Source organism: Trichoderma virens, assembly GCF_000170995.1.
Source record: "Trichoderma virens Gv29-8 chromosome Unknown TRIVIscaffold_86, whole genome shotgun sequence".
Lineage (NCBI taxonomy): Eukaryota > Fungi > Ascomycota > Sordariomycetes > Hypocreales > Hypocreaceae > Trichoderma > Trichoderma virens.
Window position 1 is genome coordinate 353,186 of NW_014013663.1, and position 19,024 is coordinate 372,209.

Below are 19,024 nucleotides of genomic sequence, written 5' to 3' on the forward strand. Positions count from 1 at the left end.
TTGCATGCGTCGAGATGCGGAGTTCAGCGCTAATGCTTGTTTGATCATTTGATCGGCTGGCATTCGCTACACCAACAAGCCTTTGACATCACCAATTGGATTACTTATTCGGTCCGAGCCCGTGTCGATCAGGCTCAAATGGGGGGAAGCCACACCCGAAGGATGGGCTATAAGACTATAAGACAAAATACTTCCCATCACAGCTAGAGGATTTGGCAACACGCACCCGAAGGATGGGCTTTCAGACTATAAGACAACATACTTCCCATCACAGCTAGAGGATTTGGCAACACGCACCAAGCTGTCTTTTCTCTGAGACTTGGGATTGAATTTGGCAATGGATAAGCTGGACACTCTTTTGAGGCGGGATATTGCCAGTGGTGATGATACCAAGGACAAGCTGATTGGAGCTGCGTTTGTTGTGACGGATCGCAATGGTAAGCAGCCTCTTTCACCGAAGCCTTCAAAGCACTTCAAATTATGTCCTTCAAATTGCCCGACTCAAGTCAACCCACCTCTGAGCAAAAATGAATGGAAATAGGTGTCATCTATTCTGGCTCTGCCGGCCGAACCGGCATGGATGTAAACTCACCCAAGTTCGACGCCGATACCGTCACTTACGGCGCTTCTCTGACCAAGCTGCTCTCCGCGACATGTCTCATGCAGCTGGTTGAGCAAGGCAAGCTTTCATTGGATTATGATGTCCGGAAGCTTGTTCCTGAGGTGCAACAGATGCAGATCTTGCGAGGCTTTACTCCCGAGGGGCGGCCAATACTCGAGGACAATGAGAGACCCATCACGCTCAAGTATGTGCCTTGCCATGACTGCACATGCACATACGGCACATGTATACTGATTTTTCCGGCACAGGCAGCTGATGCTTCACACAGCTGGTCTCCGTTATGACGTTGCGGATTTAGATCTGCGACGGTGGTCCGAGGCAATAGGTCGGCCGGTTGGAAGGACGCTACGCCTCAGCAAAGACGGCTACAACGTGCCGCTCTCATTTCCTCCCGGCGACGGCTGGGCGTATGGCCCTGCCTTGGATTGGGCTGGCGTGGCCCTGGAGACGGTAACAGGTCGGCAACTGGGCGAGTACATGAAGCAACACGTCCTCGACCCCCTGGGGATGCACGATACGGGATTCCGGGTCAACCAGCTCCCCCATACAGCGGACCGGAGGGCGGAAGTCACGCTTCGTGACGGCAACAACGGCACTCTCTCGCTCTTCGAAGTCGTCCCCAAGGAGCCTGAGATGGACAGCGCCGGAGCCGGCATCCACACGACGGCAAACGACTACGCCCGGATGCTGCGCGCCTTGCTGCAGGCCGAGCCGGGCGTGGTTTCGGGCAAGACGGCCAAGGACATGTTTGCGCCGCAGCTGGACCCGGCGCAGAGAAGGGTGCTGCAGGAGTTTTGCTACGGGCCTGACTGGAAGCCCGCTTATATCCCCGAGTTTCCGGACGGCGTGGAGCTGCAGCATGGGTTTGGGGGGCTGCTGGCGATGGGGGACTTGCCGGGGCAGCGGCGGAGGGGAAGTCTCTCCTGGACGGGGGCGGGGAATGCGCGCTGGGTGAGTGCTTTTTTTTTTTGTCTCGTATTTTCTTTTGCGTATTATTGCAGCGGTTTGTTGATATTGTTATTCGGTGGGTTGTGGCTGACTGCTTGGGGGTAGTGGATTGATCGCGAGTCGGGCATTGCGGCGGTGCTTGTGGTGGCTGTATTCCCGTTTGGCGATGCGGTGGCGTGTAAATTGTATACGGACCTGGAAAAGGCGGTTTACGGGGAGCTTGTTAAATGAAGTTTGATGGGCGATGAGTGAATGTGTGATGCTGGAGTTGAGGTGAGGATATGTTGACTCTACGCTGGTTGAGACTTGCATTTGGCGCTGTTGTGCCGGGTAAGACAACGATATTTGAAGTTGAGAGCTATGAATCTATGAATAGACAGACTAGAACATCAATGGCATCGAAGCAGAAAAGACTCCATTACAGGCACCTATTCTTGTCGAAGCTGACATAGCTAATGGGGGGGTATTCCCTGTCCGTGTGTCTCCGTAACAGTGCTCGACCCCCGTCTAGTGCGCGGATCCTCCGCCTTTGTTGGTCAGGAAGATCGGACCACTGTTCCATGTTCCGTCTGGTGTCCTCTGCATGAGCACAGCCGTATTTCAAGTATACATGCATCTGTACTTTACTAATATAGTGATGGTGGTGAGCATGAATAGGCAGTTTCATACAGAATACCACATCACATATACATGTATGTACCTCTCGCAGGCCCATATTATGCCGGTGGAAAAAGAGACAACACATGCATATAGGTATACGTATAGACCCGTCGCCGCTTTTCCCACCGCAATAGGCGAGTCCCTAGAATAGAAGCGCAGCCTCGTATCGTGCACTGCAGTCTTTGCTGTCCACGGCTGGGCGCAATCACAGATTCTTACTCGCTCCGTCTCGTGAAGAAAGACTGGCTTGGCGTGCTTCCATGGATATTTTTTTCTTCGCAACGTTTCGTAGCGGCTCCGCCTGTTCCCACAGCGCTGGAGCTGGAGGGCTTTAGTGAGGGCGCTTGGGCCCCTTGTAGCGCATTATCGCCGCTAGAAACAGCCCGAGAGCCTTTTTGACATGAACCCGATCAAAATGGATTCGAGATTGTGCTATGTAGATTCTGCGTGACGTGACGCCTCTTGACTCGTAATTTGCTGCCATTTGGTCTCGTACCCGGCACTAGCTCTTCCGCAACTCTCCCAAATCTCAGCAAAACGGAAAATGGATGCCTCGCTCTCGGCCCTACCACTGAATACGACCGCTGCAGAGGCTGACGTTGAATACGAATCGAGACGCCCGCTATGCCCAACCTGGCCGCAACACGAGCCGTGACAGGCAATTGCGGCGCTAAGGCCGAGTTCACAGCCCCCCCGGAATACTGCACTGTAATAGTGCTCGTACAGGCGCTGGACGTCAAGGGGTGACCCTGCTATTCATGAATTGGATCTCCAGCTCCTCCACTTCTCTTCTCTCTTCTCCGTCTCACTCACCTCACTCTCACCATTTCCATATCTTCATCGACGCTCGCTCTGCAAACCATGACGCAGCATTAACACACTCGTTCCGTTATTTTGGCTGTCGTCGGTTCTGCGCCTTGCTGTTTTTGCATAGAATCTGTTTTCTATTCCTTCTCGTCTTCATTCTCCTAATCACACCATCTTGATCTTCACCACGGGTTTTCTTTTCTTTTTTCAATAGCACACTTCTCTCGCTAATCAAACACCATCACGATAACGCCCATCTCGTTAATCAGACCCTCTTCGCCCTTATTTTCTGGTGCTTGCGCCGCACTGCCAGTCTCTTATACATCATGCGCGCGACATCCGTTTTGGCCGCCGCCTTGGCCCTGGCCTCTCAGACTCTCGCCGGCAAGATCAAGTATCTGGGCGTCGCAATCCCCGGAATAGACTTTGGATGCGACATTGACGGCAGCTGCCCAACCGACACCTCGTCTGTGCCTTTACTGAGTTACAAGGGAGGTGATGGCGCGGGCCAGATGAAGCACTTCGCCGAGGACGACGGCCTGAATGTCTTTCGTATTTGTGAGCGTTGCTGTGTCTCGTGTAGATTCGATTCTTGATGCTAATGCCCAATGTGAATGTGCAGCCGCTACATGGCAGTTTGTCCTCAACAACACGGTGGACGGCGAACTGGATGAGCTCAACTGGGGATCCTACAACAAGGTCATCGATGCCTGTCTGGTGACGGGTGCCTACTGCATGATTGACATGCACAACTTTGCTCGCTACAACGGCGGAATCATCGGCCAGGGAGGAGTGTCGGACGACATTTTTGTCAAGCTCTGGGTCCAGATTGCAAAGTACTATGTGGACAATGAAAAGATCATCTTCGGCCTGATGAACGAGCCTCACGACATCGACATCAACCTGTGGGCGCAGACCTGCCAAAAGGTCGTCACCGCCATCCGAAAGGCCGGTGCCACGTCGCAAATGATTCTCCTGCCCGGAACCAACTTTGCCAGTGTCGAGACCTATGTGTCCACCGGAAGCGCTGAGGCTCTCGCCAAGATTACAAACCCCGATGGCAGCACCGACTTGCTGTACTTTGACGTGCACAAGTACCTTGACATCAACAACTCGGGATCCCACGTCGAGTGCACGACCGACAATGTCCAGGCTTTCAACGATTTCGCGGGCTGGCTGAGACAGAACAAGCGCCAGGCTATCATCTCGGAGACGGGCGCGTCCATGGATCCTTCGGTAAGACATTAATCAACTCACTAGCTAAACTGGCTAGCAACTTGAGAGAGGAAAATTAGCTAACATGTCTCAGTGCATGGTTGATTTCTGCGCCCAGAACAAGGCCATCAGCGCCAACAGCGATGTGTACATTGGCTTCGTCGGCTGGGGTGCTGGCAGCTTTGACACCACCTACATCCTGACCCTGACTCCCCTGGGCGAGCCCGGCAACTACACCGACAACAAGCTCATGAACGAGTGCATTCTGGACCAGTTTACCCTTGACGAAAGGTACAAGCCCACGCCTACTTCTATTTCAACCGCCCCGGATTCGACGTCCACCTCCAGCGCAACCAGTGACAACTCCTCACCATCATCAACACAGCCCATCAAGCAGACCAACCCCTCTACAACTGCAAACCCCGTCACAAAACCATCACCCGATACCAACAATGCCTCCGATGACAAGGGCTCAGCAGCGTCATCGGGTGCTCAGGCTCTGACCGGCACCATCTTCCTGACGGTTGCCGCTCTTTGCTACATGTTGGTGGTGTTTTGATGATTGATTAAACCAGGCATGATTTGAAGAGAGATGTTATATATATATACGAGTACATACACTAGAATTTTATTTTTAATATGTCATGTAGAAATGCATATAATAATTGAGCGGCTCGGGCTGGCTGGGATTTGCCATTTTTTTTGCCTCATGGATCTTGTCTTGCCCAACAAGGAAGTTTGCTGGTTGGTGCTACGAGGGTTGAAGTCGGAATTAACAATGCCATTGATCTCATACGAGCAGATGGCATGTGCTTGGCGCTGTTCCCACGTGTCGCTTCCATGCAGTCGTAAAAGTCTAAAGCCTCCCTTGAGGTTGCATGAGACTGTTGCTATTTTTAGATTGCCATTGTTCCTGAGGAGGAGCGTCAATGGCTGTGACGTGTAGGCATCTTGAACTGGAGGATGGGAAAGTATCGAAGAATTGTATATGATTCTGGTGCAGTAGAAGTTATTAAATTGTCTGTAAAAGATGAGTGCAACTTTCCGTTGCTTGTTCATGAGCAAGAGAATGCAATGCAGAATTGTAAGATGGGGGGAGTGCATGTTGTTGCAATACCCGTATAAGGGGAAATATTCAGCGCTCATTCCAACATAGGGGATATGGTGTAGGGGTATCACGTTTGCTTTGCATTGTTCATTCAATACAAGCCTGTAAAAGGTCGGGGGTTCAAATCCCTCTGTCTCCACGTGTTTATCTTTTTTTGCCTTTTGCAACACATAGGTGTTTTTTTTTTCTCGTTCCTTTTTTTGGTAGTGGGTTTTGTGGGGGTGGTGGATGTGGTGGGGGGGATTTTGGCGTCGAATTTTTTTTGGTTCTCTGAAAGATGCAGTGGAGGGGCATATAGAGCAGTGTAGAGAGCTATTAGTCATAGCAACTAGAGGCCAAATGGTCTAGTGGTATGATTCTTGCTTTGGGTTACCAACTCAACTGCAAGAGGTCCCGTGTTCAATCCACGGTTTGGCCCCTTTCTTTTTTGTCTTTTTTTTTTTTGTAATTTTTCTTTACTGGGTCGTTGGTTTTATTTGTGTGCTTTGCTGTCCTGTTACCTACGTGAAGAGGTACTTCCTGCTTTGTAATACAGGCCAATTTTATGGCTGAAGCCTTAAGAAGGAGATATAGCCTGCCTTGTGAATCGATTATCTTACTCTTTTATGCCTGGAAGTCCCTCAGACACCGTCTTTCACAAACATCAAGAACTTTTGTGCCCCATTGCTCCACCCACCGGAATTGTAGTTAGAAAAGCTGATTCAAACATTTCGTTGACCTTCTTGAGCTACCATTTACCGTGTGCAGTTACAGCTACACAATATCTACCGTCGGCCACCTCCGGCCCTCCTTATCGACACCATCCAAAGGTTCCCAAGTCATTAATCCCGACTTGCAGTCCCCATCAACACCTCTAGCGGAGTTTTCCAAGGAGTATTTTCTCATAACGGAAGGCTCAAAGGCTTGGGATGGATGGGTGGGTTCGATGCTAATGGCTTTAGCATCAGGACTTGAAACAGGGTGAGATCGAAGCTGGTTGCTCATAGGCCGGGCCGTGCGGGAGCGTCCATATAAGCTTATTTGACGGTCGATATGACGACGACTGTGCCTGGCCCCCTCGTTTTGTTGGGGGGAATGTGTATGGTTTTAGTTTATTTCTTCTTATCCTGTCCTGATTTTTAGCGAGGGAAAGGCTTTGTGTATATTCGGCATGTTGTAGAAGAGAGAGGCTCCTTAGAGGTGAGCAACATATTGGATAGATTTACTGATCAAGCCATTGACTTTGGTTATCTGGAAAAATGCCAAGGCTTCCAAAGAACAGGGGTCCCCCAAACTAGCCAGTTTAGAGACTGTATCCCGCCAATGAAGATGCACATATTCGAGACACTTTCTATCAGTCTACCCATACGGCATGTTAGCACGGCACACTCAGCGACTGCCGGTCTACTCGTTAGGGTTTGTTTGTTTCCGATGTATAATTCCTGACCTTCCCAGTTGCGCAGCGTCGTCCGGCTTGGGGGTTCACGACGACACAATCCGTCGCACATGGCCGCATACGCAAATGCTGAGTGGCTGGCAGTGCGTCTCGGACATGTCGGTTTTGCGAGCCTGCCAAGAGGGGCCAAGAGAGGCGGCGGCGCATCGGGGCGGGGGAGGTTCGCGGTGTTTGATGCGGGAGGAAACTATTCCAATCTCAAAGGGGAACCGAAGATGTATTACATGTGGTGTTGTGGGATGAAGCGCGCTTTTGCGGATCCCGCTGGTGTGCTGGACGTGGTGAGGTTGGTGATGGTGTTGGATAGGATAGGTTCGTACTTGGTTAGCAGCCGAGATGAGAGCGTGAGACGTTAGGACTGAATCACGGTGTATTGGGTATAAAACGAAGCTGCCTCCCTGCTTTCCACTGACATCTGCCAGTGCCACCCCATCAGTGCTACACCAGTCTCTTCTTCTTCAGATCTGCTCTGCTCACACCCCCCGGCCATAGCCCGTCAAAATGAAGTTCTTCAGCCTCCTCTCCCTCGTCGCCTTTGCCAGCGCCGCTCCCTTGGATGAGCTCACCAAGCGAGACACTGCCACCTGCGGCAAGGTCTACTACAGCGCCAGCGCCGTGAGCGCCGCTTCCAACGCCGCGTGCTCCTATGTCCGGGCCGGCAGCACTGCCGGGGGCTCGACTTATCCTCACCAGTACAACAACTACGAGGGCTTCCGCTTCAAGGGGCTTTCCAAGCCGTTCTACGAGTTTCCCATTCTGTCTTCTGGCAAGACTTACACTGGAGGTGCGTTCGTTTTTTGATGTTTTTTTCGTTGGAAGAAGGGATGTGAGACTGACTGTGATGTAGGTTCTCCTGGGGCGGACCGTGTTGTGATTAACGGCCAGTGTTCTATTGCTGGTATTATTACGCACACTGGTGCTAGCGGTAATGCATTTGTTGCTTGCACTGGTACTTCTTAGGCGGTTGATGGGGGTTTGGATGAGAATGGCGAAAATAATGGTGCAGCAGAGACGAATGACTGTAAACAAAATAGTACCAAGGATGGCTTTTTAACAGGCCTGTCTGGTTGAGAGATGCGTGATATCCACAAGTATAGCTGGTAAATTGACATTGAACCAAAATTCTTGAATGCTTGGTGATGGAAGCCCTTGTCGTGTGTAATTGTGTGCTTTGTGAACTTGAGTTGGATCGTCAAGGTGTACATGCTCATATCTCGCCTTCTCAAAAAGCTTGAAATGCATTCATTCTTTTGGAATGATCTTTTTAAATCTAATCTTTCATAACAGTGACACAACAGATCACATGGCCATAGAGCAATGCATGGCTGGACGCAGTGGCGGCGCTGAACGTTGAACAGCATCTGGAACTGAGACATTGATGGTGGCACCTTTTGGCTGCTTCTGGTTAGTCAAGTATCAACAGCGAAACATTCTCCTCCCTCTAATGGAATACAGAGTATTATTACGGAGGCAAAAGTCAGCTTCTGTCTTGCTCATATATAAAAGTGCATCCACCATGTTTTTCGTGCAATTGGTTATGCTAATGCCTGTTTGTGTTTTGCAGCGAAAACATCCATATACAATTTACGGCAAGTCTCTGGCATAACAACCCAGCCATTGGCAGAGTGCCAGAGTGGTTAATGGGTATGACTAGAAATCATATGGTTTCGGCCTCGCAGGTTCGAATCCTGTCTCTGTCGGGTTGTTCTTTTTAACTTTTTTGTTAAAAATTGTATTCTATATTTGTGCGTCATGTAATGGGCATCTTTTTCATTTTCTTATCGAAATTGATTTTTTGTCTGATGCGCTAATTATCTTGTGTAACATTGTTGCCAATCCTTCAATTTGATAAGCTCATGTGGATGGATTTCATCTGCAATGACTTGAAGGCAGATTGGCTAAACCCACATTTCACTATATTCGCCGTTCAACAACACCACTACAACAACTCTACAAAAACCCTATGCGAAGGTGATTTATTAGGCCAACAGTCTATTTGCAACCTTCTAGAAATCTTTTTCTTAGGTCAATTGAATCTAAACCGCGCGCCATGAAAATTTCGGTGTCAATCGTCCGGCGCGTCCGAGTAGCTGTGTACATGATTGACCTACCCTGCACCGGAATGAAATCTTGCGCAATTTGACATTCTGTGACTTTGCCCTGCGGCTGGACAGCGAGATTTTCAATCGCCATCGGATTGACTTAAATTAACTTGCTCCAATTATGCAGCATTGGTTATCTGAATACTAAAATCTCTATATGATACGAGGGCGAAGTAAAACAAAAGGCGAAATGGAGCCCAGAGCTCTGTAGACCAATAGGGCTCGAACCAAAGAGGTAGACACTGCCCATAGGCAACAATCTTGTCTCGGACTGGATTGATTTATCTGGTTACATACAATGGGCTTGTCTGCCAATTGGAATGGCCCTGGATTCATTTGCGGGGTAATCTAAGACTACGTATCATCCTCATTCACGCATCGTCCAATTACCAGGTGCCTGTTAATTAAAGTCACGCGGGGTGGTGATTCAAACGATGCCCAACGCTCTCTCCTTCACTTCGAGTGATAACACTTCATGCACATCCCCAATCTGACCCTATACAATTCATGGGCACCTTGCAAATCAGGACGATGGATCTCGACAATGGCGAAGAGTTAGATTTCGTCAAGGATATCGCTCTAAATGGTGATGTTATCCTCGTTGTCGGAGAGCAAAAGGTCTCACTGAGAGCTCATTCTCAATGCCTCGTTTGCTCCTCAAAGGTCTTTAGTGCTATGCTCGGACCTCATTGGAGCGAAGGCAAAAATCTGTCTCAGGAATCCCCGAAGGAAATTCCGCTTATAGAGGACGACGCCCACGCATTATACGCAATTTGTTGCGTCATTCATCATCGAAATGATCTCGTACCGGCGACGTTCTCGCCAAGACAACTTCTTCAGATTGCTATTGAGGTGGATAAATATGACCTCCATACTGCCCTCCTCTATGCCCGAGCACAGTGGCTGCAGAATAAGAGAAACACCACTGATCCGATAGAACTGGCATACCTCATGGCGGCGGCTTTCTTGTTCGACGACATGGAGATGTTTAGAGAGCATGCCCTGGCTCTTATTCTTCAACATCATGGCTCCTACATTAAGCTTTTAGAGGACTCCCCTTTATGCCAAATATTACCTACTAATACTACTTGTGAGTTAAGGGCCATATATCGGAGGTTTAGAATTACTTGTTAATGTCTTTAGGCTTATTAGAAGAGCGAAGGAATCGATTGAGAGCAGAAGTTGGGGAAATACTGCTCAAGGAGGCGGAGAACAGTTGTTCCTGTGGTTGGGGCAAAAGCCGGAGTAGCAGATACCGAGATCTATTAAGCGAGTACACCCCTCTAAAGATGCTTGAGGCTCCCATTTCGCAGGTTATTGAGCGGATCAAAACGGTTTCGAAGGACTGTATGAAACGGGAACTCCATCAGGCGCCTTCAGGATTTGGTTCTTCGACATATGCAAAAAGTTACTACCATGAGCCGGCCGAGTATATCACCGCTCTTGCTGAAAAGGTGGAAACGGCAAAAAGGAGAGCCAGCATCTGTCTCGATTGTGTACGAAGTAATGGTGGGACAGAATCGTGCAGGTTCAAGCATGAATGAAGATGGTGATGCAATAAGATATAACATATCGAGATGAATAACCCGTACTTCATAGAAGTTATACTGCTAAACTGATATCTACCGAAGGATCTACTCTGTCAACTTTAACACTTTTTCCAAACTTGGACTGTTTTCAGATTTCGGATTTTCAGTGGAGTAGCGGTAGCTCTGCCTTTATTAGAGTTGATGATGTGTTTACCTCTCAATACCTGTGCATTTACAGCCCGGTATTCTTCAAAACCACATGAGTGCAGGCCATACCCACTGTTTAACCACAAGACGCCCATTATCGCCTTTTAGTATTATAGTGATCTGGCATAAGCCTTGATCTTGGGAGCATCTACTCAAGTACAGTCAATGAATCGTTTTCCGAAATGCACTAACACGCCTGAGCTATCCTAAAATAGCAAAGTGGTAATAGCAGCTTACCCCTGAGCTGCATGTACGATTCCGTTCTAGCCGAATGATCCCAAAGAGCTTCTTGGTTTTAGGCAGACAACGCCAATTGAGCATGGGAGGCACATCTTTTCATTGCAACACGAACCCTTTTTATCAGTATCCTTGTTATCGCAGTTGAATTTGTGAATGCGGTATATGATAAATGGCTGTAAATATTCACATACATTTCCATATTTACGGGGCTGCTGCCTGAGCTAGACGTAGACGATGGTTCCCGCTCCCCGCTCACCTCCGGTTTTTTAGGGCCAACAGCATAATTGCCTGGGGGCTACTATATGAATCGGCTGGTATCCAAATCAGGATCTCAATTGTTTTCTTTGTCTAGCTCTGTTTTTCTCTATTGTCAGTTCAGTAAAAGACTCCAGTTCTGCCTGGAAAACGACCCGCTCAAGATGCCGAGATTGTTTAAACCCCGCCCATATGTTGACGATGAGCTTAAAAAGGCATTTTCCCTTCCAGATCTCCCGCCTCCAAGTGAATCAAAGCAACCCAAGGCTGCCAATTTCTTCTCACCTCCAAAACAATCATTCAGAGCCAAAGCTCTCAATTTCCTCTTTCCAACCACTATGGCTGGCTTCCAGTACCCCGGCATCAACCTCCCAGTGGATACGTCGCAGCGTTATGACCTTGACAATTTGCCGCCCGTCTATGGAATTGGTATGCCACAGGCTCGAGGGGCCACTTCGGAAATATTGCCCGTCAGAGAGGTCGCCATGATGCTGATCATGGAGCAATTGACGGACAAGCTGAACTGGCATGAAAAAGTATTTGACGAGGCCATTGTGCAGAAATGGCGCCAAGAGGCGAAGACCCAGTCCGAGAATGGCCTCTACTCAAGGGTTATGGAGGAGAAAATGCATTGGAACAGGATACCCATGCCTCAAACCCGCCTTATCTCGGACGAGGCCTTTGAGTTTGTTCGTTGGACCGCCTCCTTTACTATGAGATGACGAACTGACGTGAGACCTGCAAATCTTATAGTGCATTGCTGAGTTACGCAACAAGGCTGCGTACTTTGCCAAGACTGGTCTGATCCCTACTCTTGATTCGGCCGGCAATACTATTGTCAAGTCTGATGACTTGATGAACGCGCAACTTCGTGATGAGCTGGTGCAAGCATTCGAGACACTCCGAGCGGACCAGGCTGCAAATGTGGACTGGCACCCTGGAACCAATGACATGGTGCAGAATCTAGTCCATCCTTCCATGTATCCCTTCGTCTTCAGTATGTGTTTACTATACCCCCTTCCCCCCCTTGGAATAAGATGTCGGAGCAAGATCTAATCTTTGGCGGTTTGGAAACATAGGCCGATCTAGCTTTATTTTGGAGGAGCAGATTGGCTTGGACAACGCCTTTGACTTTGTTGGCAAAGGAGAAATTCCACCCGCAATTGATCGCTTTCCCGACTACGGGAGAAGATTTCTCAACATTTGTTGGCAGCCTCATTTCATGGGGATTGTTCCTCCTGAATACCGGTCAAGCCTGTATCAGTGGCTGCCAGCCAATGTTGCATTCCGCGACGATGGGTCGGCCAAAATTACCAGCTACATCAATAACCTGCACCCAGGAAAATATCCAGCCATATACACGGCGATTGAGCATGCCATTGATGCCGCCATACCGGCATGGGATCAGTGCCTTCGGGAGGATTTGAGATGGAGAGATACAGTCGCCGCTGGAAGGACGGAATCGCGGTTCGACGCTATTACCGAGGCAGAGTGAGATATCCCCAGGATGCTTTGGATTTGTGACATGGTATTGAAATGACAAACTGACAGGATATGATATAGTGATGATCAGGAAGGCCTGTGGACGGTGTCGATGAAATATGAATGGCCGGATGACGAGTCATGGCATTTCACCAATCGGTACCAGTATGGTGATCCACCGAAGCCCAGTATGGGTGAGAGGATATATCCTGGCAAATGGGTCGAGGGCCGAGAAGCCATTATTCCAGAGCCACGGCAATTCAAAGAGATAGACTACACTCCCCCGCAAAGGATCCGCGACAAGTTCAAGGAGCACGGGCTGCAGATCATTGTGAAAATGGCCAGCATCGAGTTGACTCCTGAGAAGCCTTACTTTCCAGCAGGCTCATGGCATGTAAGTTGCTTCCGCTTTTTTTGAGTGTGTTGTGAGATCTATGCTAAGAGGTTTTTTTTTCCTTGTCCAGATTGAGGGACAGATGAATGAGAGAATATGCGGTACGGCCCTGTTTTATCTGGATAGCGAGAACGTCACGGATAGCCATCTGTCGTTCCGTATGCAGACTAGAGATGACCTCAACGAGTCTATTGAAACTGGCCAAGACAATTACAACTGGTTGGAGCGGATCTACGGCACTACTCTTGGGAATGGAGGATCTTGCATCCAGAACTATGGAGACGTCAGGACGTGCCAAGGACGAGTCCTTGCTTTCCCAAACGTATTGTAAGTTGAGCCACCTACCCTTGGATGAATACGGTTCTATGCAGGGATTCTAATCATTATTTAGCCAACACCGGGTTTCATCATTCCGGCTTAAAGACGAGACCAAACCTGGACACAGAAGGTTCCTCGCACTATGGCTCGTCGACCCTCATGAGCGTATCGTGTCCACTGCCATGGTGCCGCCCCAGCAGAAAGACTGGTGGACTGAGGCTGCAAAGGCACAAGAGGACAGTCAAATGGAGATTCCTGAGAGTTTGATGACGGTGGAAGAGGCGCTGGAGCACCGGCTGAAGCTGATGCATGAGCGATCGCGACAGGAGGCAGAGACGAAGCAGCACACGGAGAATAGGTCGTACAATTTCTGCGAGCATTAGCCTGCATCTCCATGGAAGGCACAAGTATGAACCCTAGATGCATCTTTCTATATTGCAGTCAATTAGTAGCTTTATGTACCTGTACATTAGTAGTTAATATTCAAGCATCACCTGTTGATCAATTCGCTGTGAAATTGTTGTTTTGGCGGGGTTGTAGACGCGGGGCACCTGTGGCTCAGCATCTACACCACATGCTACGTATAGCCGCCGTGGCTCAAACCACATGCCCTTTACAGCGTCTCATCGCCCACATGCGCCACTTTTCCCATCATTGAACAGGTGAACAATTTTTTTTTCTTGGTGCCTCAGGCCACAAGTCACCCCTCTGCTAGGGCTCCCGTAGTGGGGGTTGCATCAATACTGCGCATTCTGTTCTGTGCAATCTTTTTTCTTGCGACTCCTCGTAGATACCCAACACTCTCCAATCCCCTCGATCAAACGCCTTCATTTCTCGCCCTTTTTCGTCTCCAGATATCCCACAAAACCGCAGCCATGGGTTTCACCGATCTCCTCACTGATGCTGGCCTCACCCGTAAGCAGAATCTCGTCGCTGTGCTGCCGCAGAGTGGCAAAGTTCACATCAGATGCTAACGATGCTTCGACAGTCCTGAACAACTGGGTTTCCACCCGCTCCTACATCACTGGGTACGCTCTTTTCCCTTGCGCAGCGACGACGATGCCCTTCTCCTGTCTCTGAATCTCGATCCTGTTATCGCACACATCTTTTTTTTTTCCTCCCATCGTTTTGAGTCACAATCAGGCGATGAAGTGCATGCAGCCCAGCCCCTCTTTCATTTTTTCCCACCCCTCAGTGCCTGCATGACGGCCAGAAAAAAAAAAAAAAAATCAAAACACCCCTCACTAACCCCTCCCCCGCCAAATATAGCTTCTCTGCCACCCAGGCCGACGTCGCCGTCTTCAAGGCCATCAAGGAGGCTCCCGCCGCCGACAAGTACCCTTCTGCTGCCCGTTGGTACAAGCACATTGCCACATACGAGGATGAGTTCGCCACCCTCGAGGGCGATGCCAGCAAGCCCTACACCGTCTACGGCCCTGAGGTCGCCGAGGTCACCCTGAACCCCGCCAAGGCCCCCGAGGCTGACGATGATGATGTCGACCTGTTCGGCTCTGACGATGAGGAGGAGGATGCCGAGGCTGCCCGTGTCCGTGAGGAGCGTCTGGCTGCCTACCGTGAGAAGAAGGCTGCCAAGCCCAAGGTTGCCGCCAAGTCTGTTGTCACCCTGGATGTTAAGCCTTGGGGTACGTTTTACAATCCGCGTCTTTGTTTTGCTGATGTTGTGGCTCTCGGTCGCAGTACGGCAGTTTGCTTTGTCAGGTGGTGATGCTAACCGTTGCGACTACAGATGACGAGACTGATCTGGCTGCCATGGAGGCTGCTGTCCGTGGTATTGAGCAGGATGGTCTACTGTGGGGTGCTTCCAAGCTGGTCGCTGTTGGCTTCGGTATCAAGAAGCTGCAGATCAACCTGGTCGTTGAGGACGAGAAGGTCTCCCTGGATGAGCTCCAGGAGCAGATCCAGGAGTTCGAGGACTGGGTCCAGTCCACCGATGTCGTCGCCATGCAGAAGCTGTAAGCGGGTGCAAAATACTGGTGTTGTGAGTTGTGGTACGAATTTATCATGGGTAATGATTGGGGGGTAAGAATCTATCAGTGTCTTACATAGTTTGTTATGCGCTGGGTGAGGGCTGTCAAAAGTCGCCCTCTCGCATAGTCACGGATTCTCAAAAGCAAAAAAATAAGAAGCCATAGACAATGTCTCCTTCGGGGTCCCTGTTATGCCGCTGTGACACTTGATGATTCTCTCAAGAAGAGATTGGCCTGATGATGTTACGGAATTAAATAGCCAGATATATCGCCCTTTCTGAGGCGGTGATCCACGACAACGATTACAAGCGCAAACAGGCATGTTTACAAGTTCAGGTGTTAGATGACAACATTGAAGGCTTCATGTTTATTGATTTACTTGGACTTGGAGACATGGCGGTTCATTGACATGACGTATCTTACATCAAAACCTTGGTGTCGTACAGTTCCCGGACACTGCGCAGGACATGGACTACGACACACTACTTCTCATTGATAATCTTAATCGACATTCTATATCATCCTCCTTCTTATGTGATAAACGAGTCTGTTTCACCGAGTGATGGCGTGCTGTTTATGAGTTTCTACCTTCAGTTGTAAGTATTCATTATGCATTAAATTGAGAGGCTGAAGACAATTTCTTGTGTATCTTGTTACGACATCTACCTTCTATCTGGGGAGCCGGCACTGATATTAGGGAATAGGCAAATAACTATATGTGTTGCACTACGTAACTTAGAATACGAGATGATCAAATTATGTCTACCTGCCGCCGCGTGTCCACTAAATATTAGTGGTGGTCTGTGAATCCGATGACGGAAGGATTTTCTGTTGCGTCTGTCCCGTGTCTACCTGCTCCATCTCAAAGTAACCCTCCATCTGCAACAACCCCCGAACCAACAACCCGAACCAACATGCCGGAATCACCAATGGCTGATAATGAACAGGAGAAACGGGTCCTGAATTAGGTAAGTGACCGTCTATGTTGTGCTATGCTGTGCTACATAGCTTAGGATATGCGTTTGCCAAAATTGCATAACCACTCAGTTACAAAAGCCCCATCTAAATAATTATGGTTTCACAACATCGTACTCAAAATGCATTCCTTTCTACCCTGCATCATAGCCCACTACAGATTGAAATATTACTACATTCGTATTGTCGAATATTGTGGTGTGCATAAAGTCACCAAAGCTATAGCTAGAAGAGCATATTCGCGGAAGGTCTTGAACCGCTCCCTAGATATGTATTCTCTGTGGATTGAACCAGGAAAGTTTTCTTATTAACCTGTACTATCTACGCTCGTTTAAGATCTAGGTAAGGAGACTAAACTATTTCTCCTCCTGTAGGCGAGAAGATTTTCAGTATTAAAAGGGATTAAAAAAGTACATCATTTGCACCCCCCCTTGGTCAAAGTTCAAGTAAGATAGAGAAGCAAGTATTATAGTTAAAGATAGTATATTGCCATTGCCATTAGTCTAAAATATCATAAAATTCTCATCTCCCAATTCTAGTCTCCCAGTTGAAGTGCTCTATCTATTTATGCGATCCTGCACAGCTTTCCAGTAGTATTGTTCACAGTCCAATCGTCGCTTCCGACCGCTGTAAGACCATAAAATGTTCCTGTAGGGTCATACTTGTTCTTGATGGACTTGAGCTTTGCATAGTTGCTACCATAAAACACTTGCTGAAAGTTGGGCTGGTTCATGTCGGCCTCGTTCAGGTACGCACCCTTGATGGGCGACAAGGCATCCAGCTGAGGAACCAGCGAGCCGGTAATGAGGCTCTGAGCGTTGAGATTGTTCTGGAAGACGAGGGGATCATATGGACTGCAAGATATGTAAGCATGACGGAATTAAGTGATTGATGCATATATTGAATAACTTACATGCCAATGACAGTGCTTGTAATGGCTGTTCGCCATGCAGGGTTGACGGCATTGGAGACCTTGGTACCATTGGCGACATTGAGGGAAACGCCAGAGACGACACCGCCGGCATTGTTGATGGATCGGTAGACATTTACCACGGAAGCAGCTCCACTCGCCGTGGTGAAGAGAGTTCGTGGGATGAGGCGACCACCAATGTTGTACTCGGTCACGTTGGGAGGAGGGTTATAAGCATTAAAGCTATCTAGGAAGGTAGGGAATTGGTCGACGTGAAAGTCTGCAATTGCTCAAGGTTAGATTTATGCTTGGGGAGGTTTAATGATCAAGTAGAACGTTGGTAGCGGTACAAACTTACCATATCCGATACCATTGGCGGTCAGGTAGTCGAGTGTAGGGTTCAGAAGTGTTTGGAGCTGCGCCTTGGTTACACCAGGAGCATTCACAGGCTGCAACAAGAAGATGCCGGGAGCAAGCAGGAAGACAGCGGTTGCGCCAGAGTCGACAATGCTGGGCATCGTGGTCAGGAACTTCGAAACGGCGGCGTAGAAGGCATCATCGGTGACTCCCTGGTTGGTGAATGTGAGATTGGCGGCAGACGACGGCAAATCAGGGTAGGCTCGGACTGTCATGGACAAGACAGCGGCATATGTTCCACCACCGCCACCGGAAAGAGCCCAGTAAAGATCAGAGTTCTGCGAGGGAGTGGCGATGAGGTACTGGCCAGTGCTGGTGACGACCTCCCACTCAAGGACCTGGTCGGCAGCAAGGCCGTTGGCCTTGGTGGCGAAAGGTCCGTGACCACCGCCCTGGCTGTAGCCTCCTGCAAAGCCAACTGATCCGCCGTTGCCAGTGACAAGTGCGAGGCCATTGGCGTGGGCAAAGGCCTGAGCTTCGGAGTTTTGGATGCCGGCACCAACCTTGATGGCCTTGCCCTTGTATCCGTTTGCGTTGTAGTTGAGGAGCTGGGTGGTCTTGATGTTGTGTGTCCAAAGAGCCAAGGCACCGGTTCCAGTCGACTTGCCGTAGTAGTCGTGGCCCGTGTTTCGAATTACCAGGCGGATGTTCTTTTGCTGGGCAAATTTGATAGTAGCTAGGTAGTCGGCCTTATTTGCGGCCTTGACGGAGTATTGGACGAGGCTTCCAACAACGCACTGGGCGTCGGGCGCCGTGAAAAGATCACAGCCGCGGTTTGAGAAGAAGGGAGCAACAGGATCGGAGGAGGACTCGATGTGCGTGGAAGGAAAGTCCCAGACGGACTTCAATTGATCGCACTTTGAGGCGCTGTAGCAGCCGAAAGAGGAGGAGTGGCAGACGCTGGCCAGAGGCACGGTGGCAATCAGCTTGCCCCCTACTGTCGCGTTGAAGGCTTTCCAATCTGCTGTGGAGGGCCAGCACGGATCTGTAGGCAAGCAGCGGCACGTTGTGTTAATGGCAGCCGCTGATACTAAAGCTGGCACGGTGGCCAGGAGGGCGATGAGTCGAGCCATTGCTGAAGAGTTGAGTCCGAATCGAAGCTGTGATGACGAGAATCTTCAAAACTTGAGCAGGGAATTCTCGAGAAGATATATAGAATCTTCCATGGTGAGGAAGAGCGAGTGGTCATTCATGGTGAAGAGCTCCCTACAGGACCTTCGTAAACCAAGGGCCAATATTGGTGTCCCCGGGACAGGGGGGTTCATGCATAGACCACGTTTTTTACTATCCGGGTGTGCCACCCCTTCCAGCCGGTTCGGCCATTCATGTTGCGGTAATGTCGAGCTGTGGACACGGAGGATGTAAGAGCTAGCAGCAAAGCGGTTTAGATGGGTTATTTCCTTTAATCTAGA

General features: G+C 49.4%; 7 protein-coding genes across 7 annotated transcripts; 6 read left to right on the forward strand and 1 right to left on the reverse strand.

Moving 5' to 3' along the window:
- Nucleotides 1–388: 388 nt before the first annotated feature.
- Nucleotides 389–1,987, forward strand: TRIVIDRAFT_89795 (uncharacterized protein; the record flags this gene model as incomplete). Its single annotated transcript, XM_014097102.1, has 4 exons — nucleotides 389–437; nucleotides 542–806; nucleotides 871–1,573; nucleotides 1,676–1,987. The coding sequence occupies 3 exons, from the start codon at nucleotides 577–579 to the stop codon at nucleotides 1,799–1,801; spliced, it is 1,059 nt and encodes a 352-aa protein (XP_013952577.1).
- Nucleotides 1,988–3,054: 1,067 nt separating this feature from the next.
- Nucleotides 3,055–4,947, forward strand: TRIVIDRAFT_89797 (glycoside hydrolase family 5 protein; the record flags this gene model as incomplete). Its single annotated transcript, XM_014097103.1, has 3 exons — nucleotides 3,055–3,595; nucleotides 3,660–4,273; nucleotides 4,347–4,947. The coding sequence occupies 3 exons, from the start codon at nucleotides 3,364–3,366 to the stop codon at nucleotides 4,809–4,811; spliced, it is 1,311 nt and encodes a 436-aa protein (XP_013952578.1).
- Nucleotides 4,948–7,296: 2,349 nt separating this feature from the next.
- On the forward strand, nucleotides 7,297–7,755 carry TRIVIDRAFT_47489 (uncharacterized protein; the record flags this gene model as incomplete). Its single annotated transcript, XM_014097104.1, has 2 exons — nucleotides 7,297–7,579; nucleotides 7,643–7,755. The coding sequence occupies 2 exons, from the start codon at nucleotides 7,297–7,299 to the stop codon at nucleotides 7,753–7,755; spliced, it is 396 nt and encodes a 131-aa protein (XP_013952579.1).
- A 1,673-nt stretch (nucleotides 7,756–9,428) lies between these two features.
- Nucleotides 9,429–10,441, forward strand: TRIVIDRAFT_225695 (uncharacterized protein; the record flags this gene model as incomplete). Its single annotated transcript, XM_014097105.1, has 2 exons — nucleotides 9,429–9,987; nucleotides 10,041–10,441. The coding sequence occupies 2 exons, from the start codon at nucleotides 9,429–9,431 to the stop codon at nucleotides 10,439–10,441; spliced, it is 960 nt and encodes a 319-aa protein (XP_013952580.1).
- Nucleotides 10,442–11,592: 1,151 nt separating this feature from the next.
- TRIVIDRAFT_172710 (uncharacterized protein) lies at nucleotides 11,593–13,822 on the forward strand (the record flags this gene model as incomplete). Its single annotated transcript, XM_014097106.1, has 6 exons — nucleotides 11,593–11,817; nucleotides 11,882–12,125; nucleotides 12,208–12,619; nucleotides 12,692–13,004; nucleotides 13,075–13,331; nucleotides 13,396–13,822. 6 exons carry the CDS (start codon nucleotides 11,614–11,616, stop codon nucleotides 13,703–13,705), a joined length of 1,740 nt encoding a protein of 579 aa, XP_013952581.1.
- A 279-nt stretch (nucleotides 13,823–14,101) lies between these two features.
- On the forward strand, nucleotides 14,102–15,683 carry TRIVIDRAFT_216692 (uncharacterized protein; the record flags this gene model as incomplete). The annotated part of the gene is made up of 4 exons (XM_014097107.1): nucleotides 14,102–14,237; nucleotides 14,311–14,350; nucleotides 14,592–14,965; nucleotides 15,070–15,683. 4 exons carry the CDS (start codon nucleotides 14,198–14,200, stop codon nucleotides 15,297–15,299), a joined length of 684 nt encoding a protein of 227 aa, XP_013952582.1.
- Nucleotides 15,684–16,850: 1,167 nt separating this feature from the next.
- TRIVIDRAFT_58448 (uncharacterized protein) lies at nucleotides 16,851–18,685 on the reverse strand (the record flags this gene model as incomplete). The annotated part of the gene is made up of 3 exons (XM_014097108.1): nucleotides 16,851–17,139; nucleotides 17,199–17,475; nucleotides 17,554–18,685. 3 exons carry the CDS (start codon nucleotides 18,683–18,685, stop codon nucleotides 16,851–16,853), a joined length of 1,698 nt encoding a protein of 565 aa, XP_013952583.1.
- Nucleotides 18,686–19,024: the final 339 nt, after the last annotated feature.